Raw genomic sequence first — 23,489 nt, 5'->3', positions numbered from 1 at the left:
ATGTGGAGATGTTTTTGTTCAGCAGGGATAAGGAACCTGGTCAGTTTATCGGGAGATGAATGGGGCTAAATACAGGTCAATCCTGGAAAAAAGAAACCCTGAAGGGTACAAATAATTTGAGACTGGAGCAGAGGTTTACCTTTCAGCAAAGTGACCCTAAAAATACACCCTGATTTACATTGAAATGATTCAGATCAAAGCATATCCATGTATTACACTGAACCAGCGAATAAATAAAATAAATGGAAGTTTTGATGGGGTATGAATACTTATGCTAGTATATATCTTTATTGCCAAGCTGTACTTTTAATGCTCATATTGACCTCAATCAGTCTAATAGGTGCAACTCATCCTAGATCCTGTATTTTGAATAGCCCTGGGAGGGAAAATGTTAAACATTCTCAACTAGTGCAACAATAAAGGTGATCAAATTATTTTGAGAGCATCTGAAAGAAAACCAGTGGAGCTGAAAATCCAATTAGCTTTTTATAATGAGACCTCGCTTTAATTAAATGATTGTTTTTCTTTTTAACCATGTAAGCAACTGCTGACGTAGTCCAAAAACATACACAGGCAGGTTACATATTTTACACTTCAGCATTTATCTGACACAGCTGAACTAAAACATATATTAGGCACAGCGTAAAAGAAGCCAAAACATTTGGTACAAAAATAGTTTATTAAAAACAAGTTCCTATGGCTGAAATATTGACTATTTCATGACCATGTTTTTCATATTGAAAAGAAATCATAGAAACATCTGTCAATTTTCAAACCACTAGGAATTAAAAACGTTAAAGCAACGGGTGTCTGCGGTTCTTTTTGTGTGTCAACGTGTTTCAGATACGCAAATCACAGATTATTAACAACTATTAGCATTAAACCTTAAAGTCATCAGTGACAAAAGCATATTTACAGCAGTGTCCTAGGCAGCGGTCTCCCATGTTCAGCATTTCTGCTTTAATGATCCGATTGGTGATTTTGGGCTTAAAAAAAAAAAATCTTCAATGAAATAGGACGTTTTCAATTGAAAAAAGAAAATGATAACTCGGTTCAGTTTTACACTTCATGTGACTAAAACGGGTATGAGTTTCACATACAACAGAGCTGAAAGGAGATAAACCTGTAAAAATCATAAAAAGTAAAAATCATAGAACATAAGAAAGTACAACAGGCGGTAAGCGAAGGAAATTTCGTTTTTTACGCCTCCTTTCAGATGGGGAATAGAAAACATTTATTTTAAATTTCTCACAAATCCAAATGATGTCTTTTTTTTTGCAGATCTGAACCAACTTTTATTTTTTTGGCAAATTTTTAAACAATTCCTAAAATTACAAATAAAAGGCATGCGTAAACTAAAGAGTGGGTAGAACACATCCTAACATTTCCTGTGAAATTTGAACTTTCACTTAACTTTTAAATATCTGACCACCAAAGTATCAGAAAAGTATCAAAATCCTTTATAGAAAATAAAATTTATTTATTTTTCCAGACATTTTTGAACAGCTTTTGCTCATCGCCCCTTTTTGCAAATGGAACCTATTTTTTTCATGGAGATCTCATTCAGCAGGTCCATATATGTATCATTAAATTATATTCTCCTTAAATATGTCAAAGGCAAAGCCATTTTAAACACTATTTGCATTTTTCTGATTAATCATGTTTTCTGCAAGGTTACTACCTTAAAAGAAATTAAAACACTTGCATGATAACATGATGAAAAAATGTTTTGTTCCCTAAAAAAAGTCCCTTGAGCTTATTAGTAGTTCTTGGGTTTATTTGATTCTGTCTTTTGGTAATAAAGTAATAAAGAGAAATCACTGAAGCTTAATTGAGTTGAACAGTTAATCGAGACAATTTTCAGTGTTGCAGATTTTAAAGTGACTCTATGACAGATGTAATTTATGTGTTTAGAAGGTCCTCCCTTCCTGTAGGTGATTACAAGAAGGTATGAATAAATGTGGGAAACAAAAATGATCCCCAACCTAGTCTGTATACAAACTAAGGTTAAATAAAAAAGGTACATATCTAACTATTGTTCAAAATGAAAGGCCTGATTATACTTGTAATGTGATGTTTCAACACATCTGGTTTCATTTGCTTGACGACATGGCGGGAGATGTTGAACTGCCCAGGAACTGTTAATGATCATCTGACGAACAGTCACTAGTTAGAACTGAGACTATTACAGTGGACAAAACTTTGTTCTGAGTTTCTCTCCTTCACAGCAGTCACACGTCTGTGATGAAGGTCTACGATGATGCTGCTGCTGCTGCTTCTTTTGTTTCTGAGGGCTCACTTTGAGCCGGCTCTTTAGGCTCAGAGGGTGGTGGATTTTCAGCAGCTGGAGTCGCCTCTGCAGGTAAATGTTCTGATTCATCTTTCTTTTTAGTGGGTTCCTCATTTGGCTCTTTCCTGGTTTCCACCGTAACCGAAGGAGTGACACCAGATTGCTCTGTGCTGTTAGAGCTCCGGAACTTGTCCATGTTTTCCAGTTCGGCCAGTCGATCATCCTTATCCCACCGTGACGTCCTCTCTCGTCGTTCTGCCCGCCTCGGTTTGTCTCCTTTGCCTTCGGGTGCTCTGGCTTTGTCCCGGCTCCCTGCTTCTCCCCTGCTTCTTTCTCCTCCCTCCGCTCTCCCTCGATCCCTCTCCCCATCATCACCACGCCCTCGTTCTCTTTCTCGATCAAGGCTGCCTCGCCTCTCCCTCCAGTCCCGTCTATCTCTGTCCCGATCACGGTCTCTGTCTCTCTCCCACCCTCCCCCACGGGGACTTCCTATATCCTCTTGCCAACCTCCGAGCCTGTCCCTCCCATCCATTTTGTCACTACCACCTCCTCTCCCTGCATCAACAAAACGCCTTCCACCTCCAAACCCTCTGTCCCTCTCTCTGTCTCGATCCCAGTCTCTGTCCCTCTCTTGTTCTCGATCCCTGAATCCAGGCCTGTCTCCCCTGAGTTGTCGGTCATCCATTTCCTCCTGCCCTTCGAAGCTTCTAGGACCACCTGGTCTTATAAACGGAGCAGGACCTTGAGGAGATGGACCATGTCCACGAGGGAAGGGACCTCTCATATTATGTTGAGGCGGCATCCCAAATCCTCCTTTAGCTTGTGGTGGCTTGTGCCGCATCATTGGAGGGTGTGGCCCCCTGGGTATCATCTGTGGAGGGCCAGGGGGCATGTTGGGGTGAGGTGGTCTTGGTCCATGCGGTGGAGGGAAACGCTGCATTTGTGATAGTGGTGGAACCTGGGGGCGCTGAAGTGGGATCATACCAGGCCTAGCACCGAGCAGACCACCAGAGGGGGCCTGAATGTTTCCAGGGTGTCCACCAGGACCTGGAGGTCCAGCTGGAGGACCACCGGGATGCCCAACTGGGGGACCACCGGGATGCCCGACTGGGGGACCACCGGGATGCCCGACTGGAGGACCACCGGGATGCCCGACTGGAAGACCACCGGGATGCCCGACTGGAGGACCACCGGGATGCCCGACTGGAGGACCTCCTGGGTGTCCGACTAGAAGACCAACCGGAGGACCACCAGTAGAATTAGTTAGATGTCCACCTGGAAAACCTCCTGGAGGTCCTGCTGGGAAAAACACAGTTAAAATCATTAAGCTTATATTATTACAGAAGTCCAAGGTATAGTTATTTGTGGCTCAAAAACAGTTGTTTTTTAATTAATAAAAGGAAAACAAACTGACCCAAATGGCCCATTTGGTTGTTAAATAAGTTTTGACCCTCAAGGACCTCATCATTTTTCTTGGCGCCCAGACCTGCTGGGTCTTGAGGTGGGTCATCAACTCCACCTTTGGAAAGAGGTGGGGGACCAAGGGGCATAGGTACTGAGGGAGGAAAACCTGGTAATACATAAGTGAAAGTCAGTCAGATACTTCATTCTCAGTTTTGTAAGTTATTATAATCGATTCATTTGATTGATTCAGCATATTTGGCAAAGAAACCTCCAAGGTGCTGCTCAACTTGCAGTTCACATACTTGCTACAGGCACCGTGTGTTTCAGAGTATGAGCAACCGTTGAGAATGAAAAGTCAGACCATGTTATGCAAGAAAAATGTTGGCAGTGCTAGAATTTTTTTCTTATATCTTAATACAATACATAAGAATTAAAAAAAAAACATACATAATCCACAGACTTATTCTTTACGTGTACAGACGCATATAGCCCTGGACATACACTGACCGGAGTGAAAGACATGCATCCTAATTTTTAAAACAATTGCAAGAAGTAAAAGATTACTAGCTACTGTGGTTTATGTCATGTGACTTGTTCTGCAAAATGTGGTCAGACATCTCCCTATATCAGAGAGAGCTGTTCAGAGAGCCAGAACGTTTAAACGAAAGCAACTAGCCTATGAAACAGAAGAACAATAATCAACTAATCAAAACAGGAAGTAAACATGCTAGCGTTAGTTAGTTATAGCATTTCAGCAAACTGCTCAGGATTAAAACAGCAACATCAAGATGTGAGGGCTGCAGCTATATGTCGATAGATGAATATGTAAACCAAAGCTCTCACCAGTTTAAGTGACGCACATTCAGGAAATTACAGTAACTATCTTAACCGGGCTTACAAAGTGAAAAACTGAGAGGCTATGTTTACACTGTGGCTCTTGATGCTCAATTCAGATTTTTTCTGAAATCTGATTTTTTGCATCGGTCACATTTAAAATATTGCCCATATTTGATTCAACTGTTTGCAGTTCCAAACTGACCTGCGTGCGCTAAATAACAATAACAATGGCGTCACGTGCGGCATGCTTTGGTCCAGCAAACATGGAGGAAATAGTTCTTGTTGCTTTTGTAAAGTGTCTGTCCAACGGAAGGCGTTTAATACGTCAACAGGTGCTGAGGTAGAAATGCATGAAGAAAAATGGACTAAAACTCTGTATTCAGGCATTTTACGGAGTGAACAAAGGTCTGTTTGGATGTGGGAGCGATCCAAATTCCAATTTGGATTGAATAGAGGTGTCACTCCAAATATTAATGAGGTCTAACATCTCACTGTGCAGTACTGGTGCTGCAGTCATCCATCTTGCTAACTGCTATCACTTCCAGACGGCGTGAAGTTGGGACAAATATCGATGGAAAGTGCTGTTAAATCCACCTTGCTTGTTCCCACTGGCTTCGCATTAAAAATAACCAAATAAGAGTCAGATTCAGGACTACATATGGAAGCAGCTCAAGCAAAAAAAAAAAAAATAATAATAATAATAATCAGTGTGGGTCAGATCTGAGCGTTCACACTTGATCTGAAAAGCCTGACCTAGTCACTTGAACCTAAAAAAAAAAATCTGTTTTGGGACATATTTGCCTGCTGTGTGAATATTGCCAAAAACTCCAAGTGAGACGAATGGGATAGGAGAAACTGCAGCTTCCTGAACATCATTGGTGGTTGAGTAGGTGTGATATGGATGAAGAGTGTTATTTTGCAACACATGGCATCGGTTTTATTAACTCTAATGATGTAGCCTTTAAGACTAGGTTCCAGCAAATGTCTTATTTTACATGACTCCTTACGGGAAAACAAATCCTAAATTATGAGCCCTTGCAACCTTTTTTTTTTTTTTTGTAACTAAAGTACAGTGATGCACGACGTATCAAACGAAGCAGATTTGAACACGTCGCTCATTGAGGAGGCACACTGTAAAATATACAATCGTGAAAAAAGTAAGAGACCTTTAAATATTAGTTTCTTTATTTAAAACAAAAGCTCATATATTGATGTCTAACTTGTTTTTTTTGTTTGTTTTTTATCTCTGAAAAATAAAGTAACTTTATTGCAGGTAGTAACAAAAAAAAGTTATTCAACAAAATGTATCAACAAAACATTGTAGAGATGAGTTTTGTATCCATCTACCTGTCTCTGAAATCAGTCTGTGGACAATTTGTCCTACCCCTCACTTGCACCTGTGCAATGTTTGAGGAGTTTCTTGAACCCATTTCAAGCCACCCTAAAGAATCTCAAGATCTGGGCTTTGAATTGGGTCAGAACTTTCCCATTCTTAATTCTCAGCCAGGACCTGGTGGGTTTACTGGTATGTTGTGGGTCACTGACATGTTGCAGGGTCCAGTTCGTCTTCAGCTTTGATTTTTTTTTACAGATCTAACATTTTCCTTGATCATTCTCTGATATACGGTATAATTCTCGCTTCCAGCTCCATTCTTCACAGTTGGTATTAGGCTCTTTTCCTAAAATACTGTATTTTGGGTTATATAAACATGAACCAAATACATTCAGCCGTGCTTGGAAGGCCTGACCTGGGCGTGGCTGCTTTCTGTACAGTAAAATGTCTGATTTCAATTCTTTGTAGTCATCTATAAATCCCTGCCAGACTCCTAACGTGCAACAATCTTCCCTCTGTTGGCCTCAGTCAGCTCTTTTGAACCACATGTCGGAGGTTCAAACAGGGAAAACTTTTTTTATTCATTTTAATTAAGAATAAATATAGGGTCCTACCCAGCACCTTAAATTGTATTTTCTTCCATTTTAATTGTTTATTTGTACTATTCAAATTTCTCAGTATAGTTAAAATTTATCCCAAATATCTTTATGAAATATTTTAGACTACCACAGATGCTTTCATTGGGCGCCCTTGATTTTTACATGACTAAAAAAGAGAAACTAAGGAAAATAGAAACCAAATAACTGAATAAACAAATACAACAAATACAGAATTAAAGCATTTCATACCTACCGTATTTTCCGCACTATAAGGCGCACCTTCAATGAATGGCCTATTTTAGAACTGTTTTCATATATAGGGCGCACCGGATTATAAGGCGCATAGAATAGAAGCTACTGCAGTCAAACGTTTGACTGGGGTTGCGTTATGCATCCACTAGATGGAGCTGTGCTAAAGAGAATGTCAACAAAACAGTCAGATAAGTCAGTCAGTCAAACTTTATTAATACACTACAAAGCAGCGTTCTGATAACTCCATTCACTCTCATGGTAAGGTCTCCTCTACATAGAAATCTATTGAATAGAGCCAACCGCACGTTAGGAATGCATTGGAGTCTATGAAGTTGAAGTTGAAATCAAACGTTAGTTAAAACGTGAAAGGGAACGTTTCCCTGATTCAGTAAACACGTAAAAGAAACAGTTTGATGCACTAAATCAAACGTTAGTACTGTTAACCTTTCCTGTTTCTGTCCCCTGAACGTAGTCTGATGACACAGGGGAGACGCTTTCTCCAGGGCCGAAGTTACTAGTTTCCTCGGGGTTAACTCCCTCACTCATACGTTGCTGAGTTGAGCATGAAGAAACAGCATCAAAACACTGAGTTGTTGACGAGATATGGGGTTCTTTTTAATGACTTTGCAGCACGTAAAAACACAGGGCTTACAGACTCATACACCGTCTCTACCCACCCCACACACACAATAATACTGACGTCACTCCTTCACTCTTGATTCTCAGCTACGGCAGCACACAGCGCCACCTCTGTCCGGAGGAGTAATGTCAGCATCTTCCATACACACACACGAAACATACACCCCACACACTGAGCTTCTAATCACATATAGTTCAGGCAATTCCTGCAACAGTACATTCAAACGTTATACACACACAAGTGGTGTTGGACTAGGAGTAAGCACAGTACAGATGTTTACCGCTATTACTTCGGCAACGCCCCTGACTACGGTAGCCGTAATGCTGCAAGCGGTGCGGCTTTGTAGTTTACCAGTCGTACTGAAACATTTTGACAGAGCGCCGTGTACAACCAGTATGGATCAACCAATTAACCAATTGATCCATATATAAGGCGCTCCGGATTACAAGGCACACTGTCATTTTTTGAAAAAATTAATGGTTTTTAAGTGCGCCTTATAGTGCGGAAAATACGGTATTTAAAAGCAGTATTTATTCAAGTTAAATAAACCACAACGGCACTGTCTATTAAAAACTCTGTGTTTAAAAGAGAGTAACTTGGTTAAAGTCAGATGACAGCTGTTGAAGTCACTACCTGGGGGCATTTGCAACGGGTTGAAGCCGGGTCTGATGAAAGGAGGAGGAGGAATGCCTGGAGTAAAGCCAGGCGGAGGCATCCCAATGGGACCAGGAAAGACCGGAGGTTGGAGAGAACCCATGCCAACCATTGGCTGCTGCAATGAAGGGATCTGACAAAATGTATATGCAAATTATAAAAGATATGTCTAACAGTGCCATGTGAAAGTTAAGTAATATCAAATAGGCCAAATAAAACACATTACGTCAAAACTTTTAGCAATTTACTGTGAAATATGGGGCACTTACTTCACCTGAAGTTAACAGCAATCAGTAAAAAAACATATCTAATATATGAAATCAATAAAACTTTCAAATATTTTATAAGTTGTTTACTTGTACAGGAGGAGCAGCGGCGACAGCCATCGGTATCACTTGTTTCTCCTCCGGCTGCTGTTGCTCAGAACGGCCGTTGTGTGTGGCTTCCTCAGGGTGGTCCAAGGTCTTTCTCAGACTAGTCCAGTCTGTTAAATCAGTCATTCAATGATAGAAAACTAGTAAATAATGACGCAAACGAAATTTAAATGCTAAAATGTTAATTTGGTCTATTATTAGGTAGAAAGACACATCTATGAAAGACAATTTTGTTTTTCTGACTGTCCATCTGCTACATTAAACAACCTGTTAAATTTCTAAATATTTCCTGGAGAAAAATTGTTCCTCTGGATCGGTGTCACTTCGAACATAAACTATGTGGTTAGATTTAACTTCTCCTACATTAAAGCCTTCCAAAGGTTTTGTACCTGGTGATAAGGTGTCCATATCCAGCATTCCTCCCTCTTTCAGCTCCTCCAACTGGTCCTCTCTGACTTTAGACCACGGTATGTAGGTGACACCCAGCTCCACATCCCAGTACTGTTTAAAATCAGGCTTTATACCCTTGTTCAAAGCCCAAGCAATCTGGCAGGAAATGATTTAAATTCTCGTTTGTTTCCGTAGATCTTTCTTCAGTAAAATGTCCAGAAACAGAAAAAAAAAAAAAAAGACCCACCTTAATTGCTTTCTGGTTCACCTTAAACGATCCTCTACTGAGCTTCTGCAGCGCTCTGAAAGCATCTTGCCTATGTATCATAACAATGTAAGCACAGCCACGTGGGGGAATCATCTGGAGAACGATGGAGAAAGACAAGAAATGTGTAATAAAAACCAGAGTGCTACCTGTCTGACAAACCAACGGCACCAACACTGGAACCATAATTCTTACAGATAACAGCATAAAGATAAGAAATGGCAATAAGCTGCATTTAAAACAGGGGTCGATAGAATAAATGGTCTTCAACTCATGTACAAAAACAAGCCTACAACCTCAAGAACAGCACATCAGGCAACTGAATTCAGCCGTTTACTCTTGAGATCTGCTCCCTTTGACAATGTGTACAAAATGTTAACATTTTAAATACAAACATCAGGATGTACATGCTTTCAAATTAAAATTAGGGCTCCACAATATTAGGAAAACTTGGTATTGCAATATTAATGCATAATATGAATATACTGGCATCTAGCGAGCTAAAGTCTCAGGGGGGACATAAAAGACAATGAAAGCCCATTAAATTGGCTAATTATTATTGAAAAACATGGTTCAAATACACAACACTTGAATTACAGCCCAACAAATAAAGCATCCAAAGACTCTTTTGCCACTAAGATATTGCACACATTGACGACTGTAATTTGATATACTGGACAGCTCAAAGTTAAACTTTACATGAAATGCTTCACAGGTTAAAAACTAAAACAAAATGTCTGAAAACAACAATAAACAGATACATTAGGAATGCTAAATTACTATTTCAATTCAATTCAATTCAAAAATTTACTTTATTAATCCCAAAGGGAAATTAAATGTTGTTGCAGCTCATATTATGAAAGTTTCCTCAAAGAGCCGTTGTAGATGCTGATGGATGTGGGCAGGAAGGATCTCCTGTAGTGCTCCGTCTTACAGCAGATCTGGAGAAGCCTCTGACTGAAGACACTCTGTTATTGTAGGACAGTCTGATGAAGAGGATGCTCAGGGTTCTCCATAATGTTCTTCATTTTATGAAGAATCCGTCTTCATAAAATGAAGAACATTATGAACACTATTTGATCTACATAGCTTACCATAAACTTACCGATAATAACTGACTTATTTTACCTTGCACTGTTCAGAATACAACCATGCATGGTTTTGTTTTTTTTGTTTTTGATGATATATGACTTTTTTTCCCAAGATATAAGAGTTGTATTTTAACTATTTCTGAGCTGGTGGTCTTGTAAATGAGATTTTAAATTTCAGGGGTCCTTCTTGTTTAAATGAAGTAATTAAAAATAAATAAATAAAATGCTAATAAATAAAAAATATATATTAATCTGAATGGAGGCAAAGTTGTTCGAACCAAGAAGCTAACTGTCACAATATCTATTCAAACTTAAAATCTGCAATATTTGAAAAATGTTAATGGAAGAAACGCAGCTTTCTTCTGCTGGTCCTCATTGGTTTGTATGCACCGACGACCCAACCAAAATGTCAACACGAATCTGACATTCTGAGGCTTTATCCCCGTGAGCCTGACAGAAACCTAACCGCAGATCATTACAAGTCTTTCCAGCAAAAAAAAGAAAAGATTTATCTGAAATATGAGCCAATTTTCTGTGCTTTTTGGTAAGGCTGAGAATCTTCCGATTACAGCTGTTGCCTGAGCAATAAATCTTAAACCTCAAATAAATACAAAGCAGGACCTTGGAGAGTCAATACAATAACTAACCCATTAAAGCATTGAAATGACAAAACAAAAAGTTACTGCTTTAAGCTGAATAACATAAGATCCAGATAAACCCACTTACATTAATAGATTCAATCTGTCCAAACTCTTCAAGCAATGAGGCGACATCTTGCTGCTGAGTTCTCTTGTCCAGCTGACCCACCCACAGTGTTGTACTACAAACTAAAAAGAAAAAAATATATGAACTAGGGGCGGGTTTGGTAATATTTCAAAGGTTAAATGATTTAACCGAGAACAAATAAATATTATTTTCACCACTGGAGGGGAGAAAAAAAAAAGACACTGTGCTGATTTCATTCGTTCCTGTCATAAATACACCTCTCCATGAACTAGACGACGACTCACTGCTCAGAGCCTCGCTCTTGGGTGGCGGGAGGCCTTTCTGCCGACGCTCTCTTTCTTTCTCCCTCTCCCGGCGCTCCTGTGAGCGAGAGCGAGGTGAGTGGTGACGCCGATCTCGAGAGCGAGATCGCCTGTGCCTGGACCGCCGTGAGCGGGAACCGGACCGAGACCGTCTCCTCTTTGGAGATCTGTGTAGAGGGACACAAAGGACACTCTGTTACCGGAATGTTTTTTTTTTTTTTTTAAACAAGAATAACTTGGCATTCATTTTATAATTTGACCTCGAGCCTGAGTGGGAGCGTCGACCATGTCGGCTATCTCTCATGGATGAATGGTCCATATCCACTGAGGAGTCCTGTTGAAAACATGAATCAGAGGGTGACTTATTGCAAATTTAACCAAATTAGAGTTATATTCTTGATCACAACTAAATATTTGTTTATTCATCAGGGTATTAGATTTCGTTTTTTCCCCCTAAAAATGTGTTTAGAGATGCACCAAGAAATCAGCTGTCGAGTGGAAATGAATGGCTTTCAGCAGCTACCAGGAAGGTTAAAGGGAGTACAGCAAAGTTTGATTTTCTAGCTCTAAGTGCTCATGCTGAAAACTGGAATTCTCAGAGTCAAGATAGGGGTCTGCAGAGACAGCTGCTTTAGTGCCGCCAACCGTGCTAATCGATAAAATAAGATGCTAAAGAATGTTTCTATATTTTAGCTCCGTTATAATAGTATCTTTATATCATAGAAAAAGCAAGTCACAGGGACCGCACTTTAACAGCAGGATGCTTTGCTTCTACAATAATGAATGACCTCTGATGCCAGGAAGGCTTTGCTGCTTTGTCTTTATTTTAACTACTTAATCGTCCCTGAGTTTGTTTGGTTTTTCTTCCACACTTTGCAGTGACTTTCAGCCTACCTGATGTTGGTGGGCAGCATTTTGAGAAGGGTATGCCCCTGGGAAGCCTGAATGCCCAGCTGAACCAGGAAGGGTCTGCCCTGGAAGAGAATGACCCATCGTCGGCATGGCAACAGGGAAGCTTTGTCCCGGCAGAACAACACCGGCCTGCAGCTGGCCGTTAGGGGGCACAGGAACCTATGGAAGACATCTGTAATTAATATGCAATACCAATCCTTGAAGCAGTACATCAGAATGAGATTTGTCCTTCTTTTTCATATTTCCGTCTGTAGTTTGTTTCTGTCCTCTTAAAAGTGTGCTAAACTCCAACAACGGCTGGCGTTGCCCATCTGAACAAAGGAGATCAGAGAAACATAAACCAGACCAAAACAGATCGACTCAGCTCCTCTTTTGTTTTGACACTCTTCTGTAAATTAGATACGATAATCAAACTACAATTAAAGAAAAGACCCTCCAATGTTTGTAATGATACAAAACGTCAATCTTACTACCTGTTGTGTGAGGTCTTGTGAGATGTTCATCATCTGTGTATTAAAGTGCTCCATGTGCTGAGGAAAGGCTGGAGGTTGTTGCATACTGTGACAAGAAAAATGCGTAATTATTTCGACCTTACTTGTTGTCGTCACACATTTACAAGTCGTAATGAGACTGGGGACTCACAAAGGTTGCTGTGAGGATGTTTCATCCTTTTTAGCTTCTTCTCCAACGTCTGGTTCATCATCGTAATCAAAACGGTCCAGCAGTTTCTAAAATGACAGAAAATGTAAATTTAAGATGTTGTAAAATTAAAACTGCATTCTTTTTGTTTGCTCTTACCAAAACTGTTCCAAACACTGGGCTCTACAATCTCTAGAAAAAGTGCCTGAAAACTTTTTTTCCTCCTTTTGGCACAAACACGAAGGTGTTTTTTTTTGTGGGGGACTTTGTCTTTTTTTGTTTCAGGGTTGCCCTGTATTTACCTTCATTCATTGTCCCATCAACTTTGACCAGTTTCCCTGCTCCTGCCAAAGAAACCCCACAGTATGATGCTGCCACCACCTTGCTTCAGAGTGGTGATGGTTTGGTAAGGATGTGTGTGACGCTAGTTTTTCACCACATACGTTGTTTTGCATGTAGGGAAAACAAATGTATTGTTTTTGATATCATGTGACCACCTCCTTCCACAGGTTTTCTGTGCCCCCACATGGCCTATAGCAAACTAAAAACTGCACTTTTACGTAATTCTTTAAATAATGATCTTGTTCAGTTTCATAAAGGTCAGAGTTGAAAAGTGCACTTTTGTGCTCTGACTGCACACAGGCAGACTTAATAATTAGAAGATTTCAGAAGGCAAATTTGTTTCCCTGGGTTTTATTTAGGCTTATCACAATAAAGAGGGATGAACACAAATGCAGGTTGCACTTTTCAGATCTTCATTTGTTAAACATTTAAAAACTATGTATCTCATTGCAATTCTGCACTACTCTGTGACTGTCGATTACATACAGCCACAATAAATTACAGTTCCATTTGTGGTGGTAACGAAAACTGAAAAAAAAATTCAAGGGGTATGAATACTTTACAAGACACTGTACATTAAAAAATACAAAAACTTTAAGTGACAAATGCAAAAAAAAAAAAAAAAAAAACTGGCACCGTGTCAAAAGCTGATTTTTGCTGGGCAGTCTGGGTAGGTGGCGGAGGCTGTGGCGAGGGAAGAGGAGGTTGAGGAGCAACTGCAGCCAGGCCTGTAGGCACACTTTGGACCGGTGTTTGAGCGGTCGGCAGAGGAGGCTGAGCATTGGTTTCAGGCTTCACCGCCTGCTGCTGAAAGTTCTGAAGCATCTGCTGAAGCTAAGAAGACAAACTAGATTCAGAAGTGTCCATCTAAGAGACATTTAATCAAATGACAACACAAGCAAATGAATGGGGCTAAGGTCAGTCTCCGTCAGTGCAAACACACCTGCTGACCCTGCGAGGACTGGAAGAGCTGCGCTACAGCAGCAAAGGCGTCAGAGTTGTCCAGCGGAGGGGCAGGTGTTGGGGTGCAGTTGGCTGTTACTACATTAACAGGCTCTTTGGCTGGAGATGGCGAGGAACCTAAAGAATGGGACAGTGTCAGTGGCACAAATATGTTTTAAAAGGCGAGTTTGCTCATTCAGAATAAGCTTACCAATACAAAATTAAAACTTCTCACGTAAAACTGTTCCTATAATGTGGCATTTTAAAATGATTTTGATTACGAGATACCTGGCTCTTCTGCGTTTGTGATGGAAGCAGCACCACTGCCAGAGCCAGCAGCCATGTCCAAGAGCGGCTGGATAACCTCGATCTTAAACACTCCGTTCTTCTGCCAAAGGTTCAAAACCCGCACAATCTTGCTCTAGAAACAAACAAACAAACACAAAATTAAATAGACAATTATTCCACGATTCCTCAGCCTTTTTTGTGTGAATTTTTCCATTCTTACCCGGTCCTCTACGGGGCAGAGACAAAGGTTCTCGAACGTTCCAGTGATATTTTTGGTGAACCTCGGACCAAAAACGTCTTTATCTGGACCAAATTGGTGTCTGGACTGCCTGACAATGGAATCCACCACATACAGGCCCGCGACTTTATACTCAGGCTTACACTGGAGGAATCAAGGTGGTGGAGGAAAACAGATTTTAGTTTCTTATGACTGTTGAGGAAAAACTGCTCAGGAAATACATTTTAAACAAAGTCTAGCTCACCTTTTTGATAAACTTTTCCACAATCTGGACCACGTGTTTGTAGAGCTGAGGGAGAGGGGATCAAGTAAGTGGGTTTCCAAACAGAAAGCACAGATAACACGAACCACCAGACATGAAAAGAAATGTTCTTACTTTCATAGCTTTTATGGCTGATTTGGTGATGGAGATCATCTTAGCTCGAGATATAGGAGGCTTAGAGTCCATCAAGGAGAATAACTGCACAGATTTAAAAAAAAGGTAATACACACTAAATGAGTCAAAGATGAATCAGTTTATAGGGCAAATAATGAATTATTTAAATGCTTTTCAAACCTTCATCTCATATTAAACGGATAAAAGACGTTCTTAAAGAGATTTTTTTGTTTGTTTACAGGCACATGTGGTGGAACATAATTTACATTTCTAAGAGAAATCTGTCTCTCTAAAAATCTCTTATTTTTTTCCCGCTATTGATAACTAGACACATTTTTTTAATATCATGTGTGAATGTTGAGTTTATTTGTCAGTGAAGACAAAACCGCTTTATTTCTGTCATTTATGTGCTTTTTTTTTTTTTTGATGATTCTGCTGTTAAAAATTGATTTATTTTACCAATAAACATGGCTCCCAGAATAAAAAGAAACAAATGTCAGATGAGACACTTTCTGAGCTGCATGGGTCTGAAAATATCTCATCTGCTGAGTGGTCGAGATTTGCGCTGATATTGTTACAACATGGTTAGCCAAGGGCCTGAGTGAGTTTCTCACGGTGTGATGACAACGATGAAAAACACCACGGTTTCACAGTATCATGACATTTCCTCGAAATCTAAAAAAAAAAGAGCATGAGCTTAATGAGAGCAATGAGTGGAGCTGTTATAGTTTACAAACCATGACCGTCCGTGTTTTTCCCAACCACACAAAATGTCCTGCCAAATTTGCCTGTTTTACAAGCGAAGGAAAGTTGTTTTCTCCAGACAGCCAGAGATAGCTGAGATCACACAAACTCCGTCCCTAGCATCTCATTAACAGGACTTTAAACCATTAGAATGGTATAATTGAACATTTTAAGGGTTTAGAAACTGCAACTTTTTAAAACATCGACACACCTTGAAACTGACAAATGCATAATGATAGTTTGCAAAACAAACAGCTTAAAGGTTATCTTGATTCACCGTCTTTATCTTTTTCTGCTGACTTGGTTCACCTTCAAAGTGGTAGGGGGCTCTACTACACCCTGACCCTGTTAGATCTTGTCCAAAGCAGGTCACAGAAAGATCTTGAGAAATCACAAAAATCATGCAAGCTTGTTATTAGGGGTGGGCGAAACGATGGTATCAGTTCATAGAGGATTACAACATGTTGACCGTCTGGCAAAGCAGAGAGATTATTGTCGTTGACCTCTTGAATTTAAAGTTTTGTGAGTTTGGAGTCAAAAATATCAAATATCCTTTTATAGAAGTCACTAGTTAGCAAAATATGGCTTAAAATTGGTTGTAAAGTTGTTGTTTTTTTAAGTTTCGATTACTGATTGGACGTTTCTCTGGTTGTATAGAGTAAAGCAGTGCTACTCACCAACCTGTTGATGCGCACTGCCAGTCAGCTGGCTGAATGACGACAACTAGACTTGTCCCTTGTGGACAACACTACTACTACATTTGTCTGCTTGGAAATGTTTTCGGTGGTGAAAAACACAGAGACAAGGAGTGGAAATGTGTCTACCACCACCCAGTGTAAGAATCAAAATAAGTAAATAAACGTTGTAGAAATTATTCCAACTGTGATATGTCAGAATATTTTTTTCTATTGTTGATTTTCTGTTTTAAATAAGAATAATCAGACTGAGCTATAAATACTGCCCACCCCTGCGTGCTAAAAAGATATATAGGAGATGCATAAATTCCACCTGAAAACTCAAACCCACACTTTAACATCACATAACAAATTATTTTTATGATTATATAATTTGCCCTTGTAACCATGCTCTGGCATTCTTGTAGCTGTAATTGAGACAACCAACATTACAAGCACTGAAAAGGATCGCAAGAATTACAACATCTTCGTAGCTAAATAGCTCGCTGGATATCTAAATACCTGATTTAGTATAAGGGCTCCTCCTTTGTTAACCGTATTAATGTCAGGCTCACTAAGTTACTGGCAGACACTCTGCAGGTTCTGCCTGAGCGCCCAGCAGGCCCCACACAAACCCTGTCTGCTCTTGAATAAATACCTCCTGTGTTTATTATTTCAAATTAGCAACAATGGACACCAATAAGCATGCAGCCCTTTTATATCGCTGCGTTAAATGTAATGTATGTTTGCTAATCGTACTGTTAGAAGCACCAGTGTTTGGGACCAACTCACTCCCACCAGTTAGCATCACGGGGGATCCTGGTACCAGTGTTTACTGTGGTTCCTGACGTTACTGTGCTGCTTCTTACAGCAGTAGGGTAAGAAATCCTGTCAACCAGTGTAGCATTACTTTAATCGACGGACCGTGACATTAACATTAACCCAATTACAATAATACCAAGAAAGCCCAACGGCTAGCAGGCCCTCTGGTCCGACCTGCTCGGTTAGCTACACAGCTACACAGCAATACTGTGACCACAACCACCAGCCACGGTGACTTCAGACTCTCAGCAAACCCAACGTGCAGCCTACCTCCTGGTTAAAGGCGTTCACAGCCTCCATGGTGACCAGATGCACCTGGCTTCTCCTTTAACTCCCGAAATCCTGTTCAAAACTATGTTTATTCCAGGAAAGGACGGTGCAACATGTCCGGTCCCCGATAGCTAACGAGAGTTAGCCTCGCGTTGGGTCGGCGGGCACGGCAAAGCATGATGGGATTCAATGGTGTTCTTGGGTTTGTCCACTAGGTGGCAGTGTGCTTCTAGACACTGTGGCGCCTGGAGAAAGAATTACAACCCTAAACTACAGTATTATTTTGGGGAATTGCATATGGAAGGAAAGTTATCAGTTATTTTAAACATTAAAAATGTAAAAAATGTGGTTTGCATTGTATTCACCCCCACTCCACTCCTATAGCACAAATCCACTGCAACCAGTTGCCCTTAGAAGTTCCCAAATTTGTAAATAAAGTTCATGTGTGGGTTATTTTATCTCAGCATAAATCCTTCTTGTCTTTTAGATAGCATAGCACTGGCCATCCCAGTGCTACCCAAGAAAAAAATCATTTATATTCAAGAATAACACTTTTGAAAACACTGGGGTCATATTTGTGAAACTTTAAATGCTCATTTATAGCCAGTTTGAAGTGTACATTTCTTAAAACAAAAGACAAATTGTCTATGAAAGGTTTTTGTAGTTCCTATTATATGGTAAAGGTTCAACAACACAGTAGTTTTTAAACTCAGTCAGATTTTCATTTTGGTGCACCACCTGGAGAATCTATAATGACTTAATTTGTCTCCCCCTGTGAAAAAAATCTGGGCGCACCACTGGAGGTGGGTCTTGAAAACAAATAAAATAGTTTCAAAATGAACTCCAAAATGTTGAGACAACCAGTGCAACCTTTGTGTTCCAGTTAAAAGCCATACAGCAGAGATTGGCACCAGCTAAAGGCGCGGTAAGGATGACTTACTAACTCCAAGGTACAAAAAGTTACAGTAATCTAGCTGAATTGTATCAAAGGGACGGATTACTGTTTTGAAGTCATCTTTCAACAAGATGCTTTTTATTTTGGCCACCTGGCGCAGGTGAAAAAGCTACTACTACTGCACTGATCTGCCCATCTAATATAAATCGCTATCCATTTTAAAATTAAGGTTTGTAACAATAGGTTTTCTGTAATCTGCCAGACAGCCAACGTCTATATAAAATGAAGAACCACCAGTGACATTCGGACTAAAAATCATCACCTCAGTCTTTTTTTCATTGAAATTAAAAAAGTTAAAAGCCATCCAAGCTTTTAATTGTTCCATACATTCATTTAAACCTTGCATACAGTAGTCATCTTCTTGTTTTAGGAGCACATAAATCTGAGTATCATCTGAATAACAATGAAAGGCAATCTTCTGTTTTCAGAAAATGGAACCAAGAGGCAGGAGATACAGGCAAAATAGCACAGTTACAAGAATCAAGCTCTACGGGACCCCACAAAGAGGAGGATCTGCAATAAGTTAGTCCAACACAAAAAGTTCTCTCAGCCAGGTACAATCTGGCACAACAGCAAACCTACCAACATGGTTGTCAATCTAAACTCGACAGGATGGGCAATAAGAGTACTAATCTGAGAACAGCCAGGAAGCCCTCTGAATGAGTTTTAGAGAGCCATAGCTCAAGTGGGAAAAACAACTCACTCCATCCATCCATCCATTCATCCATGCATCCATCCATCCATCCATCCATCCGTTGTCTTCCATTTATCCGGTGTCGGGTCGCGGGGGCAGCAGCCTAAGCAGAGAGACCCAGACTTCCCTCTCCCCAACTACTTGGACCAGCTCGTCCGGGGGATTCCCAAGACGTTTCCCAGGCCAGCCGAGAAACATTGTCCCTTAAATATGTCCTGAGTCTTCCTCTGGGCCTCCTCCCGGGGGTACATGCCTGGAACACCTCACCAGGGAGGTGTCCAGGAGGCATCCTAACCAGATGCCCGAGCCACCTCAGCTGGCTCCTCTCGACGTGGAGAACCAGTGGCTCTACTCTGAGTCCCTCCTGGATGACCAAGCTTCTCAACATATCTCTAAGGGAGCGCCCAGACACCGTGCAGAGGAAACTCATTTCAGCCGCTTGTATCTGTGATCTCGTTCTTTCGGTCACGACCCAAAGCTCATGAGCATAGATGAGGGTAGGAACGTAGATCGACTCAGCTCTCTCTTTACCACAACAGACCGGTACCGTGCCTGCTGATGCAGCACCAATCCGCCTATCGATGTCCCGCTCCATTTTTCCCTCATTCGTGAACAAGACCCCAACATACTCGAACTCCTCCACTTGAGGCAGGACCTCCCCCTGGACCCTGTGAAGGTACTCTACCCTTTACTGGCTCAAGACCATGGCCTCGGACTTGGAGGCACTGATTCTCATCCCGGCCGCTTACTTGGCTGTGAACTGCTGCAGTGAGAGCTGTAGATCATGAGCTGCTGAAGCCAATAGGATCACATCATCCACAAAAAGCAGAAACGCTATCCTACGGCCACCAAAACGGATCCCCTCAACACCTTGACTGTGCCTAGAAATTCTGTCCATAAAAGTTAGAAAAAGAAAGGTGACAAAGGCAACCGTGGCAGAATCCAACCCTCACCGGAAACGAGTCGGACTTACTGCCGGCAATGCGGTCCAAGCTCTGACACCAGTCATACAGGGACCTGACAGCCCGTATCAAAGGGCCTGGTACCCATTACTCCCTGAGTGCCCCCCACAGGATTCCCAGAGGGACACAGTTGAAAACCTTCTCCAAGTCCACAATCAAATTCTGATTCTGATTCTGACAAAGCACATGTAGACTGGTTGGGCAAACTACTGTGCACCCTCTAGGACCCTGCTGAGGGTGTAGAGCTGGTCCGGTGTTCCACGGCCAGGACGAAAACCACACTGCTCTTCCCGAATCCGAGGTTCGACTATCTGACAGACCCTCGACCCTCCTCTCCAGAACCCCCGAATAGACCTTACCAGGGAGGCTTAAGAGTGTGACTCCCCTATATTAGTTAATATTCAACAAAACCAGCCTTCAGTATGTAAGGGTGGTAAAAAAGAAAGCCACTGCTGAGAGACATTTTCTTCCTCTTCAAAATTATGCGCTACTTTGTATTGACAGATTACACTGGCTTTCATCTTAGAGGTAGCAGAGTTAAGGGGTTGGACGCAAATCGTGTGCCACTCTTTTCAGGCAGTTCCTTCTGGCCGCAACGGCCAAGACGGGAGCCTCAGCGCTGATCTCTGTAATCATTCCTCTGCCTTAATTTAGATTAAAAGAGCTAAAAGTTAGAAACTGGTTGAGAGTCGTTCCTTTAAGAGTCAGTGTTAAAGTGTGTGATTGCTTCTGCGGACCAAGGACCGGAGGAGCTCCGAGACGTCTGACCACCAACAGGGTGCGGTAGCTCGGACAAATTGGTGTTTCCGCCCTGGAAGCGAAGACCACTTTTTGATAGGATTGTTGCCACAAAAGGACAACGCCTCACAGCAGCGGCCGCAAATTATTAGGTAGGGAGATTCCTATTTAAAAATCTCCAGTGTTTTTTCTGTAAAACACTCTAGCTGTGTTGTTAGTTCTAAGTGAGCTGTTTTTGTAATTCTTGTAGGCAGAGAAATGGTTCAGAATAATTGTTGCGAACGCGTTAAACTGTAGGGTGTGTAGCGGTGCGACTCTAACGGTGGCAGTCTGGGAAGAAAGGTACAGTCTTCTAAAATAAACTAGGGTCTAGGGGTATAGGTTTTGAGTTCCTTTATTGTATGCAAGGGAAGATCGGTTTCCCTTGCACACAATATAAAAGCCACCTCCCTGAATGAGGCACGCAAAAACTCGGTTAGGGGTTTGACGGGCCCCGACCTTTCCATAGGAAGGGTCAAAAGATACTACCGAGGGGAAGTGTTTGGGTTTAGAAGGCCTCCCTGATCTTCTTAAAAGATCTCAAAGCTGCCCATTTCTTTGAAAGTAAGCACGCAAGGATATAGATGCGCATACCCGGGTTGGTTGGTTGGTCCAGAGCCTCCATAAGAGGGTCAAAAAATACTGCCGGGGGGAGTGTTTCGAGTTTAAATGGCTTCTCTAACCTTGTTAAAGAAAAAGGTTTAAAAGCCGCCCACTCCTTTTTATCATTTTTGAGTAAACAGCTGTATAAATATAAAAGTGTAACATCAACTGGCCAGTGTGGATGCGCGAGAGTCGATAAGTGAGCTGACTGAAGTGACAGGGGACACATTAGACTGACGGACATTGACTGCTACATGCTAAGCTAACATGCTAAGCTAACAGACCCTAGCTCACTGAATAAAATCTACTGTGAATAAGCTTTGGTGTCTGAGAGATAACAAAATTAGCTCTCATTTGGACCAGGAAACGGTGCTGTACCGCCTGGTTGGCCAGAGTGTGTGAACTTGTGTGTGAAGTGAGAGAATGACTGAGACGTCACTAGAAAATGAGCTCCCTGCTTGTTCTGTAGGAGCAATGCTTGGAGACAGGAAGGAGAAATATATTAGCAAGTTTCAACCACAAAGACGCTTTAACAAGTTAAAACAACAGTTTGGTGGAGCTTGTTTGGGTCTCGGAAATAATTGTCGAGTAACCAGAGATAGGTAAGAAATAATTTTTAACCATTAAGTGACACAAAGTGGTTCCACTCTAAAATGCTGTATTTACAGGGTAATCAAACTTTATGTGGCCAATGTTTGTCCATTTTGTCTGTCTGTTTTTGTGAAATGAATGTCTGTTTCATGTTATGTAAAAATGAAGGTATATGTAGCAGGATACATTTAATTAAAATTGTTTTCTGATATGAAACTAATTGGAATTTTGAGTTTTTAGGTCTGGGGAAGCAATCCTGGCCATGGACCACCTGTTTGAAAGGTAAAAACATTTTAAACTGTGTGACGCTCAGTGTTATTTATTAAATAAGGTATCACAATAATAATTAGAGACTACAAGAGCAGATCTGATCCTCAACAGTACCATAATAATATTAGGTCAGTTCTTTATGATAACACGAAAGGAAGTGCCAGAAAGGGACAATCTCTCCCCTCAAAACATGATTTTAACAGATGGTTTGACTTTTTCCAGTCAGGTTCAGAATGATCAAATTAGACTCAAATTTAACACAAGATGAAATTAACCTTAACAGAATTACTGGGCTGGACTGAAATGGAGAAAACTTGAGTTAACTAAAACAAACTTTAGTTAGTTGAAATAAATACAAAGTGTAATTTATAGCTGACTGAAACTCTACGGTTTGTTTAAAAAACTGGGTAAGACAAACTAAGAGTATAAGATACAACATGCCCTTCATTTTTGTGTTCATCAATTTCATTAAGCCTTCTAAACAGATGGGGTTTTCCACAAGACTCGTTTACAGTTAAATGTAATTGAACCAGATTTTAAAAATGGTATCTATGGTTCAGATTTAATACTTACATTCGCAATTTAATAAACACAATACTCTGATCCTTTTTGATGCCTACACTACACATAAGAAGAGACCAATTGAGGTATGGAAAGAGATTAATATAAGCACTAGAACTAATGAAATTAGCATTTGGCATTATTAAAATAATAGCAACTGATAAAAACTAGTGACCCCATTCTTAAATATAAGAAGGACGTACTGTATAAAAAAATATAGATAGATCTAAATAAAGCTAGATTAGAATAGAACATTCAGAGTCGTTATAATCTTGCTGATGAATACCACAAAAAGTGTAATGGAACCAGATGATTACAAGAGAGCAGCTTTATTATGGCCAAACAGAAACATTTGCAGGGACCTGATTTTGACTTTATTTAACCCTATCATGGCACATATTATGTATGGAAAGAAATAAAAGGTACAATTGGCAGCACTGATACCGATACCTGATTATTTCAAGGGTAACCCCTTGAAATGTACCATCTCATTTTTGAGAGGGTCCTTGCAGAACAGAAGATAATTAACAGTAATACGTATCAAACAAAGGTGAAAACATCACACAGAAATACCCACAACATTCTCAAGGACCCACACACTCTCACAACCACCAGCATAGTACTGCATGGCACACACACTTAACATCAAGACCCAAAATAAGACAACGCATA

At 40.7% G+C, this 23,489-nt stretch overlaps 1 protein-coding gene across 2 annotated transcripts; it reads right to left on the bottom strand.

The window, feature by feature from the left end:
* Positions 1–660: 660 nt before the first annotated feature.
* Positions 661–17,563, bottom strand: scaf4a (SR-related CTD-associated factor 4a). 2 transcript variants are annotated; one of them, XM_047379484.1, is made up of 19 exons: positions 17,405–17,563; positions 14,895–14,978; positions 14,763–14,807; positions 14,501–14,662; positions 14,281–14,413; positions 13,994–14,130; positions 13,687–13,884; positions 12,712–12,797; positions 12,543–12,627; positions 12,052–12,228; positions 11,418–11,491; positions 11,140–11,324; positions 10,856–10,956; positions 9,021–9,134; positions 8,773–8,929; positions 8,366–8,493; positions 7,989–8,142; positions 3,705–3,860; positions 661–3,589 (listed from the first exon to the last, which is right to left on the bottom strand). In XM_047379484.1, the coding sequence occupies exons 1-19, from the start codon at positions 17,432–17,434 to the stop codon at positions 2,253–2,255; spliced, it is 3,543 nt and encodes a 1,180-aa protein (XP_047235440.1). In that variant the 5' UTR covers positions 17,435–17,563; the 3' UTR covers positions 661–2,252. The 2 variants fall into 2 exon arrangements, with proteins under 2 accessions (XP_047235440.1, XP_047235441.1); XM_047379485.1 differs by having other exon boundaries at positions 661–3,586.
* Between the last annotated feature and the right edge of the window lie 5,926 nt (positions 17,564–23,489).

Source organism: Girardinichthys multiradiatus, chromosome 11 (genome assembly GCF_021462225.1).
Source record: "Girardinichthys multiradiatus isolate DD_20200921_A chromosome 11, DD_fGirMul_XY1, whole genome shotgun sequence".
Lineage (NCBI taxonomy): Eukaryota > Metazoa > Chordata > Actinopteri > Cyprinodontiformes > Goodeidae > Girardinichthys > Girardinichthys multiradiatus.
This window is presented reverse-complemented; position numbering and strand designations above follow the sequence as displayed.

Bases quoted from the DNA above. Each gene is read 5' to 3' on its own strand.
- scaf4a (XM_047379484.1), bottom strand. From the start codon at position 17,434: ATGGAGGCTGTGAACGCCTTTAACCAGGAG. The intron at 12,798-13,686 runs GTGCCAGTTTTT...CTGTCATTTTAG, and splicing joins AAAAATCAGCTTTTGACACG to AAACTGCTGGACCGTTTTGA. The intron at 11,325-11,417 runs GTCAAATTATAA...CCCTCTACACAG, and splicing joins CGCTCCCACTCAGGCTCGAG to ATCTCCAAAGAGGAGACGGT.